At 39.9% G+C, this 18,193-nt stretch overlaps 1 protein-coding gene across 10 annotated transcripts in view; it reads right to left on the reverse strand.

Moving 5' to 3' along the window:
• CTTNBP2 (cortactin binding protein 2) overlaps positions 1–18,193 on the reverse strand; it is a 166,895-nt gene that overhangs the window by 49,776 nt on the left and 98,926 nt on the right. For all 10 annotated transcript variants that reach the window (XR_013524091.1, XR_004728092.3, XM_078343266.1 and 7 more), the window contains 3 exons: positions 9,575–9,692; positions 2,765–3,040; positions 209–304 (listed from right to left, as the gene is read on the reverse strand). Coding sequence is in view for 8 of the 10 variants with exons in the window: in XM_078343266.1 (XP_078199392.1) it covers positions 209–304; positions 2,765–3,040; positions 9,575–9,692 (490 nt within the window). In the remaining 2 variants the exon portion in view is untranslated. The remainder of the gene's footprint in view (positions 1–208; positions 305–2,764; positions 3,041–9,574; positions 9,693–18,193) is intronic.

An 18,193-nucleotide genomic window follows, 5' to 3' on the forward strand; every position in this document is an offset into this window, starting at 1 on the left:
ACATCACCACGGGTGTCAAGAACATAGCTTTGAGTTTTCCTCCCCTTAATCAAGCATTTCAAAAAACATCTAATGACCTAGTGGTGGAAGTCACAGCGTGAGGCTAGAAGACCCGGACGAAATGTGAAGCTTTAAGAATGGGTGCTATGAGGCAGCCATGAAGCAAACACTCTAATTTAAACATCACCTCAGGTAGAGACATCCTTACCTGACAAAAGCACAGTGATGTGCTCTGCCTTATTCTTTATCATAAAGTCCCACGGGGACTGCACAAAGCTCTGACCCACTGACCATGGCACATTTCCTAGTTACGAAAAATGAAATAAAATGTCAAGGGCAGCTTATGAGTGATTTCTCTCACAAGGGTAAACACATGCTCTTCTCTGTGAGAACCCTAAGGAATGCAGAGCTTAAACTGTCCAAGGCACATAAAGAATACCTATAAGGCTACAAAAGGGGTTAGCTCCCTAATGAAATTCTTGCTGAGGTCAAAGGAAGGTGTTCAGTCTATAGACTTCTCCAAAGCAGCCCATAGGAGGGATTAAGAGAGAGATCTAGAAAGCAAATATATCCACTCAAATATTTCTAGGGTTAAGCTCTGAAGAACAAAGCTGACCATAATCGAAAACTGTTTCAGGGTTCTTCCAATGCTTGTTTCTCAAAGCCTAAGAAGCACTTCGGATGAGATATTAGATCATTTATGAACTGGTTCCTGAGGCCCTTTCCAGCAAATTTTTGGATTCCGGGGGGGGAAAAAAAAAAGATAATTTCAGGTGCTCAGAATAAGGCAAGCCTTCTCCCATTGTGGGCCCTTTGTTCACTCTGGTTCTGAAAGGGTTGTGCTTCATAGATATCTTCCCTAGGGAGTGATTGGTAATAAGTATTTGTTTTCATCTCTTCCTTCCACAGATCAATTCTTAAACATCTACTCTCAGTCTGCCTCCAGTATCATGCACACACACCTGGAACTCTGCTTATCTGCTGACCTGAAGTTCCTTTCATGTAGCTTAGGTTATGAATCCAGCAAACTCACTTACATATACACAATAATAACACTAATGTATTATGAAGCGGTTACAGCCAGGCACTAAACTAAGCCCTTTATCCACAAAACTCAATGATTTCTGGATCTGAAATGCTACTAGTGTATGCTATACCTTTGACACAAGCATGAATACTGCAAGAATCAAGCCTTAGCATGCATTGTGCACAGAGGTAAACTTATCTGTTAGCAATGAATATCCATCTGCCTTTGTCAGTTTCCACATTAGCTGAATGAAGGCTGATGGGAGGGCCATTCCCTTCAAAACACAGTTGTGCTGACTTTGTTTATCAGACCCTGGGGCAGAACCACATTTTGAATAATACTCCATGTGTGGACAAAATGTGTTCCTAAGAACTGGATAGTTTCTTAATGCAATTTTAAGTACATAATAACAATTCTATGATAATAATCTTTTATTTTTTAAAGAGACAGGGTCTCACTTAGTGGCCCAGGCTGGAGTGCAGTGGCTCCATCAGAACTCACTGCTGCCTCAAACTCTTGGGATCAAGGGATTTTCCCACCTTAGCCTCTGAGTAGCTGGGACTACCTAAGTGCATGCGGCCACACCCAGCATAATTTTAAAAATTTGGTTTGTAAATATGATGTCTCAGTATGTTGAACTCCAGGGCTCAGGTGATCCTTCTGCCTCATCCTTCCAAAGCACTGGGATTACTGGTATAAGCCACTACGCCCAGCCAATAATAGTAATTTTAAGGATCATGCCAAGGTTGCATAAAATCAAGTTGTCATAAATACTTTTGTCTAAAACATAGTAACATTTTTTTAAGTGAATAAGCATATATGAGTAAACAGAATAAACTGCTTTCTAATATAATACTCTTACAGATAAATAGCAATGATAAAAAGCCCACCTTTCCCTCAACCTTTGCCATTCTTTTCCAATATGGTGCTATTGAAAGTGCACAAGCTTTCCTATCAGACAGAATCTGATTTGAATCCTTCTGCTTTGCTCATTGGTTCTGTGACCTCGAGCAAGGATCTTGTACACAGTTATCTGTAAAATAACACTACTAACAGGACCATTTATAAAGCACCCAACACAGTCCTTGCAAAGGAGCAGACTTCCCATAGATGGTAGTTCTCCTAGACCAAGAAGAAAGGAGCTAACCAGGGACAACTCATATTTACAGAGCAGTTACTATGCCCAGCAGAAAGTAAGTCTCTTTCTAAGTTTTTTGGAATCTGTTTTGTGGTGTCTATCAAATTGAAATCACCAATTATCACGCTGATTCATCCCATGTGGGAGCATTGAATATATCTTTATTAAAGTGCTTCTTTCAAGTCTAAACTTCATCAGAAAACCTGTCCTAGAGGTAAGGTACTAATGCACTACGGTGCTCCTGGCCCAACTCAGGAACACATTTTGAGCTGTGTTTAGTACTCGTGCAAAAGCAAGCAGCTGCAGTGTGTTTAGTTTCTTACATTTATCTAGAATAGCAAGCGCAATCACAAAGCCTCATCAAAGGCTTTCATGTTTTTTATTCTTAGAGTATTATTTGAGGCATAAAAGCATTTTTATATTAACAGGCAACGTTACATAATGGCTACATTGTGAATACTCAAGATTTTCAGTCCCGGCAGCTGCCACAAGTAAGCTTTGAATGTGCTTAATCAATGGACTAAGAATCATGTTATGAAACCCACAAACATAAATAAACCCAAAATTTCACTTTCTCTTCATCATAGGACTCCTGATACCTAGCGTGATGGATCGTATGCTTCTTGCACTGAGGCCAATGTTGGAATCAGTAGTGTTATTACAAGTCATGTCTTCCAGACTCCACCATCCATCAGAAGAGATTGCCTGGAAATGATTTGTCAGAGCTTGACTCACTGCTTTTGAAAAATCATCCCATGATGTCTGTTTGCGGATATTTAAAGCACATATTGTGTTTTCGCATTCAAAGTCATCAGAACCATAGTTGCTTGGTTCAATCTCACCCACTGAAATCCTTAAGGGTATTTTAAGAGCATCTGTTAGAAGAATAAAAGAATTCGGAGTTAAAAAAAAATCCAGGCAGAAAAACATTGCAAAACTATTATATAAAATAAGCAGATATAAACATTTTTTTAAAAAACCCAAAAGATTGCTATTTTATTTCCTTAAATAACATTACATTGCACGTTCTTACACTGGAGTAAACTTTTGTCTCCCAATCTCTTAAGACAGTTTAAAGCATGTTGTATGAACTGTCTCTTTCCTTGTATCTTTGGCTTGTTCTAGTATTTGACTGCTTAAACCCATTAACTCTTTCCCATCAGCAAGACTGCCAAGTTAAAAAAAATATGAGAGAACTATAAGCCTCCCTTGACCCTGAGTTCTCTATATTCTCCTTTACTTCATAGATAATGTCATGGTTGAGGCAGGTTATAGTTGGAAAGGTTGGTACGCTTAGGACAGTAGCTGAGAATCATATAGACCTTGGGTTGAGCCTCAGGGTCAGGAGCAGCCTCCTATAGCTGTGTGTACTTGTAAACTTCTTGATCCCTGTATCCCAATTTATTTCATAAAATGGAGGGAATGTACATTGAGTTGGTATGAAGAATAAATGAACTTACTTTTGTAATAGCTTTTACATGTTCTTATATGGTAAATACCATAAAGTATTTGAGAAATGGTTAACAGAGTAGTAGGAATGAGCTTTTGAAATGGTCTTTCCAATTTCTCTGACTGAGGCTCCAGTGCAGTGGGTATCACCCTCATGCTCTTTTGCTGTTCTCATGACCAGACTGTATACTGAGTTACTTGTGTTTGTTTCCAAATATTCTATGTCCATTGAACTGATGACTATAATTAGTGAATTAAATATTCCATAAATTGATGAAATATGAGTTACTGTTCCTATGAAAACTAAGTTGAATCCTTTAGAGACAGTTTAGGCATTGCTAAAAAAAGTTACCTAATGAGGCATAAATGGAACACCTATATGAAATTAGAAACAGTTTAATAATCTCTGGACAGACATTACCTTTAGTTTGCTTCATAAATGTGTTTAAGCATTCAAACACTAGAAATCAGGGATGATGCGTTAAAGGTATGTTGTCTTCAAATGAGTATGTGAAATTTTAATTGGTAGAACTAATACTAAAGACCTCTATCTAAATGTTGGTAAAGAAAAAAAAGACTTTGTACGCTTGAAAATTAAAATAAAATGTCTTAAAACAACATGTGTTTATATGATCCTCACCTTAACTGTATTTTTCCATTAACTAACCAACTGCTGGATTACTTTATTTTCCATTTGCTGACTCTCAGTCGTCTTACTTATCCACAGTATCTGACACAAGTGATTTCTCTCTGTTCCTTGATACACTCCACCTGGATCTCCTGTACCTGCTGGATACACTCCTCCTGGATCTCCTGTACCTGCTGGATACAGTCCACCTGGATCTCCTATATCTGCTGGATACACTCCTCCTGTACTTCCTGGATACACTCCTCCTGGATCTCCTGTACCTCCTGGATACACTCCTCCTGGATCTCCTGTACCTCCTGGATACACTCCTCCTGGATCTCCTGTACCTCCTGGATACACTCCTCCTGGATCTCCTGTACCTCCTTGGCTGCTCTTTAATGTTGTTCCATTGACGTCCCCTCCAACTTTTCCAGACTTCTTAATGATAGCATATTTTGGGGCTTCTTTCTCTATTTATTTTGTATGTATTCATCCCTTAGTGATCTCATCCAGTCTCATGACTTTAAATATCTGATAGACTGCTGACCTTCACATTCATTCACCCAGCTCACACTCGTCTCTGGAATTCCTGCTGACTTGACATCTCTACACAGATATCCTAAGAGACATCTCAAATTCCTGCATCCAAATCTGAACTCTCCAAATTCATGAGCAAAGTCTGTTTCACCCACAGCCTTTACCCTAACAAGTACTGGCAACTCCATCCTGCCAGTTGCTCAGACTGGCATTATCTATGACTCCCCGCCTCTCTCATACTTCACATTCAACCCATGAGGGAGTTCTGTTGACTCTACCTTCGACTGTATCTAGAAACCAAGTCCTTCTCACTACCTTATCTGCTACAGCCCTACATTGAGCCAACATCATAGTCTCTCACCCGGAATATTACATTCATGTACTAACAGGTGTTCCTGATTTACCTATGACTTCCTATAGTTGATTCTCAACAAAGCAGCTAGTGCTACTGTTAAAATGTGCATCAGATCCCCTCTCTCCTACACAGGAACCCTAAAATGTCTACCTTAAGTTCTTACGACAGCCTACACATATTAACAAGATCAGACCCCACTCCACTCGGTAACTGCTCTCCTACACTTTAACACTGAAATGGCTACTGCTCTGCCCTGTCCTCCTGCCTCTCGTTTCTCATTCGTTTGAATCCAGTCACCCTGCCCTCCTTGTAGTTCCTCAGACAGAACAGGAATGCTTCTAACTCAGGCCTCTGCCCAACTGGTGCTAAAGCTCCTACCATAGATAACCTCATAGCTGCCCTGTTTACCTCCTTCAAGCCTTGGCTTAAATGTCTTATCAGTGAGGCAAACTTGGCCACCATTTTAAAAGCTGAAACCCACCCTCACAATCCCATTCCCCCTTAGTCTTTACCACAGCACATCTCACCATCTCACAATGCCATAAAAATCCTCTTCCTTATGTCTATTGTTCATTTTATCTCTTAATATTAGACTATGAGCTTCAGGATGAGAACAATCTTCTTAAAAATTCTCTGACTTACCTCAAGTGGCAAAGATAGTGACTGGCACAGACAGCAGCTCAATAAGCATGTGTTCAATGAATTAATAAAAAGGTATTCAGTGAGTGAAGAACACTATTCTAGTAGAGATTTTCTTCCACTGCCTTTCCGTATTATTCTCTGCTTAAAATAATCAGCTTCTGTCTACATACTGCATGAAACTTGCCCCCATTAACAGTAACTTCCTATTTGCCAAATGCAATCGACTCTCCTTCTAACTCTCACAGTCTAGGTAACGTATACTGTTAAATCACTTCTTCCTGTTGGAAGGGTCTCCTAACTTGAGTCCAATTACACTATTGTTTTTTCTTTTTCTTTTTTTCAGAGACAGGGTCTTACTCTGTCACCCAGGCTGGAATGCAGTGGTGCCCTTTTGGCTCACTGCAGCCTTGACCTCCCTTGCTCAGGTAATCCTCCCGCCTCAACCCCCTGGGAGTAGAGAATAGTGGGGACTACAGGCACATACCACCATGCCTGGCTAATTTTTCATAATTTTTGAAGAGATGGGCTTTTGCCATGTTTTCCAGACTGATCTTGAACTCCTGGCTCAAGCAAACCTCCTGCCTCAGCCTCCCAAAATGCTGGGATTACAGGTGTAAGCCACCATGTCTGACAATGCACCATTGTTTTTTTGACTCTTCCTTCCTATTTCCCAAACTTCTTTTAGAGTAATTTTTTTTATCTGTTCTCACCTAAGAATGGGGGTTTCTCTGGGCTTGGCCTTCAGTTCCCTTTTGCCCTCACCCTATACATCATTCATGTCTCTTAGCACACCTGTGACTTGAACTGTGACCCTGTCCTCCAGCCCTGTTCCTCCCGGGCTTGTTCAGGCTTCCTTCCCTCTTACTAGGTAACAGTCATGCTCCCCATCATTGGTACCCTGTGTATCAAGACAATTATTTCCACATTACCTACCTCTTACTTCCTCACTTATAATCATTCAATTTTTCATTCACGTCCACAGGAATGCATCAAAACTTACATGGAGGATTGAGTCAAAAGGAATACAAGGCCTTTTATGATCTGACTTTCCATATTCATCTCCCTCTTCTCCCCAGCACTGCAGATGTAGCTGAATACCTCCAGAGACTCCCCTTCAGTGCCTTCATCCCTTCAGTGCCTCCTGATATGCTGCTGGTTCACCTGGAATGGCTCTACTTTCCACTCTTTCTTGGCTCAGCCCTTCAAACTTCACTTCAATCTTCCAAGGGGAAGCTCTTACCTCCCCTATGCATATTTTTATACTTTGCCTCATTTAGTAGTACTTATAACAAATATAGGTTTGGAGTTGTATTTTTAAACTTTTACACAGATGGTTTTATATTATGTGTCCTTTTATAACTGACTTCTTCACTCAACATTTTTCAATGTACTTATGGTGATTTATATAGATAAAAAATTTTTTGTTTTGTTTATTTATTTATTTATTTTGATACAGAGTCTCACTCCATCACCAGGCGCCAGGCTGGAGTGCAGTGGCACAACCTTGGCTCACTGCATTGTCCGCCTCCAGGGTTCAAGCAATTCTCCTGCCTCAGCCTCCCGAGTAGCTGGGACTACAGGTGCGCACCACCATGCCCAGCTAATTTTTTTGTATTTTTAGTAGAGACAGGGTTTCACCATGTTGGCCAGGATGGTCTCAATCACTTGACCTCATGATCCACCCGCCTCAGCCTCCCAAAGTGCTGGGATTACAGGCGTGAACCACCGCGCCTGGCCTAGATAAAATTTATTTTTAAGTGCTATTTGGTACCTTTAAAATATGGATTTTCTAAAGTTTATTCTATTTATCTATTCCCTAATAGCTTTTCTTTAGAATACTTTCAGTATTCTAGTATTACATGCAATGCTGCAACACACATCTTCATATGTCTCCTGGTACACATGTGCAGGAGTGCTTCTAGCTATGTGCTTAGGCAAGGAATAATTTGTTAAAGAAATGAAAATAATTATGCATCTCTGTGCTTGACATATTCATATTCTTTGAAATATTTGACAGAATATGTCAAATAACTTCCTATAGTTCATTTGCATTCACAGCTTTTATCATCAGCCTTATGGAAGTAATCACAATCTAAATGCATATCCTGTCTATGCTACTTCTCTCAGATTGTCAGATTTGCAAATCTTAGAAAGACCTTAAGAAACAATCCACTCTTTTGCACTCACATATATGAAGAATTATTAACCCTATTAACAGGTGAAACTGAGGTAAGAAAAGGTGAAGCACCTTGTCTGACATTACATAGACCTCAAAAAATGGTACTGGGATTCAGCTGTCCTTTCCCTTAAATCACACTATCTAATATCCGGTCTTCCATGGGATATGCATGTGCAAATCCTGCCATTATGTCTGAGACAGAAATTATACTCAGGTCTCCCATATCAGTCTTTTATTTCATAAAGTCCTCCTTCATCCTCAATTTTAGGATTTGCTATCCCTCTCCTTTACCCTGGTCCAACTGCTGACATATCATTAAAACTTTTTGGTGCTTGATCTGTTTCCAGACTCTCTATAGGCTGATTTGTCCCACATAGAGCTGCCTACAAAATCCCAAAACGCCATTTGTATTATATTATGCACTATCAAGAATCTCACTGGCTTATCTTTGATTGTCATATAAAGACAAAACTACTGAAATGAGCATGAAACTGCCCAAAACGTCAACTGTGCTGCCTCATTCTTCCAGTTCCCTACCTCTAATCACACCTCTATCCCAGCCATGCAAATATGCTTCATATTTTTCACATCTCAGATACCATAGCTATACACATTTATTCCTTCTATTTTTTAAATGTTTAATATCAAAAAGTGGAATACAATTAAATTATAGCATTTAAATTCCATAATAAAATTTTAGCCCAACAGAAAGCTTTCCATGTTTGTTATTAGGTTAGCATCAGCTTGTAATAAGAGAACCATTTTGGAGAAATCCTGTCCAAGGCACTGTTTCAGACAAGGAGCAACAATTCAAAGTTTAAGGCAAGACTTTTGTCAATAAAAAAAGAAAACCCACTCAGGTTTAAGAGAATTTCTATGATTCTCTTTGATCTTTTTATATTAAAGTATACTTATACAGTTTGCATATATGCTTCCTTACCATTCTAAAATTTTCTTCACAAAATCAAAGAACATGAATGTATGTATTAGGTTAAAGATAAAAACATTATTTCCATTTTTAAAATCCTATTTATTCTAAAATTGAATTACTGATATAGTTGGCTGACTGGATGGATTGGGTGATGATCTTAATATAAGAGGTCATAATGTTTTCTAAGGTCTATACTCCCCACTCATAAACCCACAAGTGAACATTTACAAAATGTGCTGAGGAGCATGTACTCTTAGAGCTGGAAGGAACCCAACGGATAATCAATTATCTTCATAGAAAAGTAGGCAACCAGGTGCTGGGAGACAATCAACTTGCCTGGCTCATACAATCAGCTGATGCAGAGTACATAGCTGGGATTTCCCATATCTTGCTTGTCTAATGTCTAGAAAGACAACATAAGTCAGAAGAAAAATGCAAAAAGTACTTAGATTGCTCTCCTAGGTTAGTAAAATAGAAGGAGTAGCCAGCATTGCTTGAATAGCAATTAGTTCTGCAAAAAGTCATTCTACATGGAAAAAGAATTAATTATGACACAATCAATGAAGTATTTTTGCCATAGCTAGGGCTCCAAAAAGGTTAAAAAGGGGATGCGAAAACTGTTAATAGTTGTACCAGAGGCCCAGTAGCATAGGGAAAAGATAAACAATAAGCTCTGAACATCACTCACTCAGATTCTCCAGCAAATGCTTGCAGTCATCAGTGGCAACATCATGCACAGTCCGATTGCACTTGTCTCTCCTCTCCGTCTCAAGCCCTCCGTGCCTACACAAGATTTCTAGGCAGTTCTGTAAAGACAAGGGCTCTATTACCTCCAAATCCAAATGAATTAACTTGAGTGCAAAACCCAAAGGAAAAGCCAGTTGCCTATTACAATCAAATCAAGAATTCACAGCTATAATCTTGTTTCAATTCCATCAACCCCAACATACAGATTAATCTTAAACTAAACAATGTCTAGAAATGCAAAGCAGAGAATGCTTCATTTAAATGCAAATGATATGATCCTAACATTGTTCCACAGAACTGCTTCTTAGGTTTCAAGAAAAAAAAAAAATAGCTTACTAATCACTCATTTGCAGATTGAAATTAAGAACAAAATTAACTTCAGCAGACATTCTCCTTTTATGGTAATTTGGTAATATAAAGCAAAAAGACTTTTGCTATAATGGGATGTACTTTGCTGTCTTCTAGACTATAAACTGCTTTCCTGGTAATATAAGTGCAGGGTTCTAATTTTAACAATTCTAAGAGTCCTCTTAAGCATATTTGTATTTGAGATGTTACCTTGCCATATTTGATTTGAAAAATATGCATATCATGTTTATTGAGATTTTATAAAAACATTCCCTATAGATATTAAAGTTATGTTTCCTCTCCTTTTCAGCTTTTTCTTCTTCTGTTTGCTTAAGGAAATCTGCATTAAAAAAGTATAACTACGTACTGAAAGGTCTTAGTTCTCCATATTTTTTCAAATGCAAAGTAAGAGACTACACACACACACACACACACACACACAGACACACACATTTTCTAATAAATAATCACATGACAAGACATTATATCAGGATATTTACCAAGGAACTTTCCTATATCAATGTTTAACACTTGATAATTTGTTTACTGATTTCCCGCAAGGCTAAGCAGAAAAATGAATAGATCAGAAAGCATGACCGAGAACTAATAACCAGAACAAGCAATGTCCTGCCCATCATTCCCCTAAACACACACACACACGCGCGCATGCACATGCACATGTAAACACATCCACTCAGAGGCATGGGGCTGTTCTGCAGTTCTAACAACAGATTAAATCAAGCCATCTTGAATAGCCTTTTCTAATCTTTCTGTAACATACCCTTTTAACCACTTTAAAAATATACTTTTTTCCTAATATAAAATATTTTTAAAAGAAATATAATACCCAGCTGGATGCAGTGGCTCATGCCTGTAATCCTGGCACTTTGGGAGGCCAAGGCAGGTGGATCACTTGAGGTTAGGAGTTTGAGACCAGCCTGACCTGGCCACCATGGTGAAACCCCATCCTACTAAAAATATAAAAATTAGCCAGATATGGTGGTAGGTGCCTGCAGTCTCAGCTACTCCAGAGGCTGAGGCAGGAGAATCGCTTGAACCAAAAAGGCAGAGGTTGCACTGAGCCAAGATCATGCCACTGCATTCCAGCCTGGGTGACAGAACAAGACTCTGTCTGGAAAAAAAAAAAAAAAGAAAAGAAAAGAGAGGCAGAAGTGTATAACTTGAAGCATTATCACAAAGCAAACCCATTTGTGGAAGGAGCACTTTGGAAGCCCCTTTTGTACTCCATCTCAACAATTAACTCCTCTCTCCCCCGCCAGAGGTAACTGCTATCTGATTTCTAATATTAGAGAATGGTTTGGCCTATTTGTGAACTCTATATAAATTCAATCATACTGTATGTAGGTGCACTTTTATATTTGGCTTCTTTCACTCAATATAATGTCTCTAAGATTCATCCATGTGTTGGGAGTAGTCAGAATTCATCTTCATTAAAAAATGATTACTATGTGGGATTCCATTATATTCCATTGTGGTAAACCACAATTTACTTATCCATTCTCTTATTGACGGACATTGTTGTTCTGCTATAAACATTCTAGTACATTTCCTGTGGTGGGAACATTTGGGTACACAGTAGAGCTGGATTGCTGTGCACAGGGCACGCATATGATCTACATTAGTCCATACTGCAAAGAGCTTTCAAAAGTGGCTACACCAATTTGCACTTCCACAAGGAGTAAACATGAGTTCCAACTGCTTCATGTTGCCTCTGAAACATACTTTTAAATGCAATAATGAGTTCACAAGAAAGTACAGGGAGTCCCTAAGGGCCAGAAAGAAAACTCAGGAAAAGCAGAAACCACCAATTCAGTGGAATTTTAACAGGAAGCCAGTGCTTCTTTGAGGGTAAAGCTGACAGAGAGAACTTTCTTGGATGGTGGAAGAATGGGAAACTGGGTCTTGGTTTCCTGAGTAAAGAAAATCTGCCTGCTTGCAACAGGAAACAACTAGGACATTTGTTTCTCACTGCCTGCCCCTCTTCAGGTTGAAGGGATCTCTCTAAAACTTGTCATTTACATCTGGCAGTCTGTAAAATTATTATGTGGCCATTAAAAAAATAAATCTTAAAGAAAAGTCTGGAAGTTGGCTTTTATAGGTCTACAGTTCAGATTTAAGAAATCACTAAGCTAAGAAATTAACAGAAAACAAAGACAGATAAATGTCAATTCATATCAATTTGTTACTACTAATTTGGACAAAATCAGTAAGTAAATAAGATAGTGTTGATTTAGAAATGAACTCTAGTTAGAAACTTAAATAGAAAGCAATCTCAGAACTAAACTTAGTGAGTCCTCAAGATAAGAGATGAAAATCACGTTTATTTTGCAAGTTAGAACTTGCAGTAAACGTAGGTAAGAGCCACAGCAGACCTGGATTCTAATCCTGCCAATCAAAATGACTTTATCTACCACTGTTGCTGAATCATTTAACATTTTCCTGCTTCCATTTCCCTATCTGTATTTCAAATATCTATGATCTCGTAAGGTTGTTAATTGACTTAAATGAAAGATGCACAAAAAGTTCTTATACTCTTGGCCTATGCTAAACTCCCAATATTCATTAGCAGCTATCATTGTTATTATAATCAACATCATCATCAACTAGAAAACAGTCCAAATATCCAATTAACTGGTGAGGTACTATAACACATCAACAAATGTCACTAATCTCAAGACAATTTAAGTGTTAATTCAAATTACAAACAGAAATGATAAAAGGTGCAACATAAGTTTGCAGTACTCCTGAACTGATCATCTTTTATTTCTGACCTTCAAAATAGGTTATTTCTAATTTTTATTACATTCAGATAGGTCAGTGGGCCAGAACATATAGCAGTGCCTTTCTCTTTAAGGAAGCATGAACGTCAGTCCCCATGAGAGTACTGCATAGCCAAACACTACTACAAGTGTAAATTCTGCAGTGCTATGCTGGCTGCATGGGGGACTCAAAGAAAGTGAAAACTCTGGCCCCACCGACACTTAACAACAGCTACAACAACAGCTGGAGTGCATACTAAGTTCTAGGCACATTCCACACTTCTTAGCCCTCACCACAACTTTATCAGTAAGGCACAAAGCCCCTTTGGGCCAGGAGCTATTATGAAGGCTGAGGGTCCTGAATAAGACAGAGCAGTTCCATGTCTCAGGGAGGAATGCAAAGTGTCCTGATACACTCAGAAGAAAGGCTGGTGAAGCAACAAGTACAGTTTTACTTTATGGACGAGCAGGAGGTAAAGAGGGAGAGAAGCATCTACACTCTCTCCTTGTTAGATGGGATTGTGTGAAGAGGACAAATGCTGTGATACCAGTTTCTGCTTCTGGAAATAGATTTCCAAAGGCCCTAAACTGGGCGGGATATCCTATCCAAGTTATAAGAGAGGGATCTGGATGGATGACTTTAAGCTAAACTCTATTAATTAGGATATGGAGACATCTGCTGTTACAGAGACTTTTTAAAGTAGTAGCTTAGGCCTCAGCTTTCATGTGCACTCACATTCCATTTGCCAGAACTCAAGTATTTGGCCACAGTTCCCTGCAATGGGGACTGGAGAATGGCATCTTTATCCATGGGTCCCACTGAAACAGAGGGATCCATTATTATAAACCAAGGAAAGAGGAGAGGCTGAGGGGTGATGGAACTGCCAGGCTCCTTTAAACAGAGCTGAGAAGCAAGGTACCAACACCCATGAAATTCAGTAGAAACCTAAAGTCCAGAGAACTAGAGATAAAAATCAAAGTCGGAGCAGGGAGCCAAGAGTTTGAGATTGAGCAGAGGAAAAGAAAGTGAAAACAGTTTGCATTTATACATTTATAACCCAGCTCAAGTGCTGAGAACAACCTTGGGCTGCACCTGCTGCTTTACAGGGCTGGGGAAATGGAAGCTGTTAATGTGGAAAATGATGACATGAGCAAGAAGGTGGACTTAGGTGTGCATGGCACAGATGAAGCTGGCTGCTGTCGGCTGGGAAGGACTGCGCGTTATGCAGTTTGCATGCTTTTCTGTGGGCATGGGGATGTGTTTGGGAAGGAAAGTGCCATGTTCGGCTCTTTTCTGAAAACCAGTTGTTGTACTGGAAAATTACATTGGAAAGAAAGAGAGTGACAGGAAGAAGACCAGTTAAGAAAAATGAACTAGTCTATTCTCTTACTGATTCAGCAAACATTTAGCACTTTTGGGCCACAGACTCTGCTGGGCACAGTATACGTAAGGATTAAAAAGTAATTATTCAGAGGAGGTGAAGAGGGAGAGAGGCATGCAAAAAATTACAATAAAAGTACACGCTCTCTAAGCAAAGTGTGGAGAGGTATCCTGGAAACACCGAACTCCAAGAAGCCAAGACTTAAGCTGAAATGTTTTTCAGGCAGAGAGGGGTCAGGACAGGAGAAGAGGCCATTTGAGGTAATGGGAGTAGCAGATACAAAGGCAGGGAGGAGAGAGAGCACAGGATGTTTGCACACTGGCTGGTCACAGGTGGTCAAAGCCTAGCATGCACTAGGGAAGGAGACATAAGAGTGCCGAGGGGAGCAGACCAAGGCCAGATCAGGAAGAGACTTGACTGTCGTGATAGGCATCCCTGCCCTGGAAATGAGGCTTGGGAAGACATGAAGCAGGTCATTATGTCACCATGTTCACTTGTTAGAAAGGCCCCTCTCACGGCAATGTAAGGGAAGTGGGGAGACTGAACATGATGGGACTGTGGCAGTACTCTGAATGTGACCAGACAGCAGATAATGAGGGCTCCCTCAGGACAGTGACCATAAGACTGTGGAGGGGGCAAGGTATTCAAAATTTATTTGTAAAAGAGTAAATCTAGAGTTGTGTTGATCATTTGAGTTCTTTAAGTTAGGAAGACAGAGCAAGTAAACAAATGTCAGGTGGATTAAGGGGGAGAAGCAAGAATTACAGCAGATTTGCTCAACATCTGGGCCCAAGAATGTGCTAGAAGGATAAACATCTGGGCCCAAGAATGTGCTCGAAGGGGTGGAAGCAAAAGTGAATGTGGTCCCCAACAGGGTTAACCTATAATTGTTTAAACTGGAACACGTTAAGGAGTAAAAGGAGGTATTGCTAATAATTACGCTGGGATGCCAGGTATAAAAAGGGCTGTGCTGAGCAAACTGGAAAGTCTGTTACCAAGGAGAGGATAAACCTCTTCTTCCTGAAAAGGACCTGCCTAGACAGACTCAGAAAATGCTTAAGTATGGCTAGAGATGAGATTTTAGAATCCTTATAGATTATATTCTGGGGATCAACAAGATCATTCAAGTGAGAAAGTTCAGAGTGAGATAAGAAAAAGGCTCAAAACCCAGGTCCATGAAAGCTGTTGGTGGGAAACCCAGGAAGGCCCATGTCTTGGAAGAGGTGGAGCATGACCCTGGTTGGCCAAGTTGACATTCCCTTTAGGGTTCTGCCAGTCACTGCTGCCCAAAGAAGAAAGGATTCAGTACTCTTCACTGAACGTTATAGGGAATGAGCATAAAAAAGGCATTTTCCAAAATAATTTTTCTAAAAATTAAAAGAAAAAAGGAATAATCAAAGATAATCAAAAGCATTACAACACAGTTCAAATACCAGATTTCTATTTGTCATGATTAAAATCTAGTTCCAATAACTCTGTGCCTTTATAGGCAACCTTATCTAATGTTTTCTTTTCTAAACTAGTTACCCAATTCCATGAGACAATGAATAACGTTAGTGACTCCTATTATCTTGTTCTTGTTGCATCCAGTACCTAGGAAGAAGGAATCCAAATTATGAGGACCTTTGCACATACCTCACGTAGACCTCTTAGAGGACCGAGGTGGCTACTACAGTGTGAGTGCAAACTCTGACTGTCCTATGGCTAAAAGCTAACAATGCATCAGGCAGACTGCAATCCTAACACATAAAAATGACCTAAAGAGGGTAACAAAAGGGTTACCACCTGATCAGAGGACAGTGGGTCTGCCCAGAGATGACCTCTAAGATGCTGGAGAAAATGTCTGGAGGATAAGTAAAAAGGTAGATATGGAGATACAGGTTTGGGACTAGTTATTGCAGGAGTCATAGTTAAAGCTGAGAAGAGTGGCTAAGCTCTTAGAAAATGGTAGGCAGCTGAGAATAAAGTTTGGTAGTTGCTTAGAGTTAAAACACACACACACACACACACACACACACAGTGCGTGTATGCACAGAAAAACAAATAGCCTGGTCAGCAAAGTTGGAGGGGAAGCGAGAAAAAAGCAATGTTCTGGAAGTCCAGGGAGGAAAAAGTTTGCACTAAATCAACTTGTTAAAATACCCAGGGAGACTGAGCAAGAGCAGAATTGACAGGAAGCCACTGGCTTCAGCAACATGTAAGCCAAAAGTATAACCTCCTCCTCTAGTCAAAAATTCATGCAGTCCCCCCAGTGAAAACAATCTCTGGGTATGTGAGCTTCAACAACAGAGACGCTCAAATCCAGACAATCTCCTTAATTTGATTCCATTGCAGGAAACTAACATGCTAATGGCTTCATGATAGAACACGAAGTTTCATTAAGAAACTCATCTATCTGTTCACATGAAGTGATGGAACAAAGGCTTATCCTTAGTTCAGCAGCTGCAGAGAGAGGTTTTCCAATGACATTTAATGGTGGTCTACACAAATTTCTTAACCACTGGGAAAAAAGACGAAGGGCTAAGATGGAAAAAGCAGATTTGGGAATTTGATCTTCAATGAATTGAGCTTGAGGAATTAGTTACCCATTTCCCATCTGTCCTAGATAAATAGTTTCTTTTTTGTTTGTTTGTTTTTGTTTTTTGTTTTTTGAGACAGAGTTTTGCTCTTGTTACCCAGGCTGGAGTGCAATGGCGCAATCTTGGCTCACTGCAACCTCCGCCTCCTGGGTTCAGGCAATTCTCCTGCCCTTCTGAGTAGCTGGGATTACAGGCACGTGCCACCATGCCCAGCTAATTTTTTGTATTTTTAGTAGAGACGGGGTTTCACCATGTTGACCAGGATGGTCTTGATCTCCTGACCTCATGATCCACCCGCCTTGGCCTCCCAAAGTGCTGGGATTACAGGCTTGAGCCACCGCGCCCGGCCTACTTGGTTTCTTTATCTACAACACAAGGGAGATTGACTAGATGAACTATGTCAGGAGTCCCCAAACCCCAGGTCACAGACCAGTACCATTCTGTGGCCTGTTAGGAACCAGGCCGCAAAGCAGGAGGTAAGAGGAGGGGCAAAGCATTCCAGACTGCGCTCCGCCTCCTGTCAGATCAGAGGTGGCATCAGACTCTCATAGGAGTGTGAATCCTATTGTAACTGCACATGCAAGGGGTCTAGGTTGCGTGCTCCTTATGAGGTAGAACAGTTTCATCCTGAAACCATTCCCACCCCACCCCAGCCCAATCTATGGAAAAACTGCCTTCCATGAAAGCCGTCCCTGCTGACAAAAAGGTTGGGGACCACGGAGCTACGTTCTGTCCCTCCAAGCTCTGAAATTCCACAATTCTCTACTGAAAACCATGTGAAAACTTAAGTCATCTTGGGTTGCAATGACACTACTACCCTGTGTAGACTAGACAAATATATGCTAGAGTAAAGAAAAAACAATCTATTTTTAAGCTCTACTTGTGGTCAGTGTAGAATCTTTTTACCAATACAATGACTAACTCAGAGCTGTATTTCTTTTCAGAAATCTGGCCTTAATAACTTAGTTATAAATGGATTACCTTTCTGAAGAATGATCTCAGCCAGAATATAAATATTAGGTAAGTGATATAAATATATTTTGCAATATCTTTGACTAGGAGAGAAGGAAGTATGGTATAGTGAAAAGACTAATGGACTCAGGCAATCTGGGCTTCATTCCCAACTTTTATCTACTAAACCTTCTGGGGTTTAAATGTCTTAATCATAAAATGAAGAGGTTAGACTAGAAGATTAAATATCCACTCCAGGGCTTAAAACAGATATTAATAGTCTAGCCATGTGTGAATGTTGTCAGTCATGCCCACTTTAAAAAAATCTCTTTCCTTCCCCAAAATTCATCTTGTGCTTCTTAAAGTAGAAGAATACATTAGAGTCATAGTCTATGGGAGAAAAAGGTCACATTTCCCTTGGACAAAAGGCCAGAGGTGCGGAAATCAATGACAATGCCATCTTTGATCATAAAAACACCAGAACTAATAAACAGTTGATAATTAAGAAGCTAAGCAGCAT

Source organism: Callithrix jacchus, chromosome 11 (assembly GCF_049354715.1).
Source record: "Callithrix jacchus isolate 240 chromosome 11, calJac240_pri, whole genome shotgun sequence".
Lineage (NCBI taxonomy): Eukaryota > Metazoa > Chordata > Mammalia > Primates > Cebidae > Callithrix > Callithrix jacchus.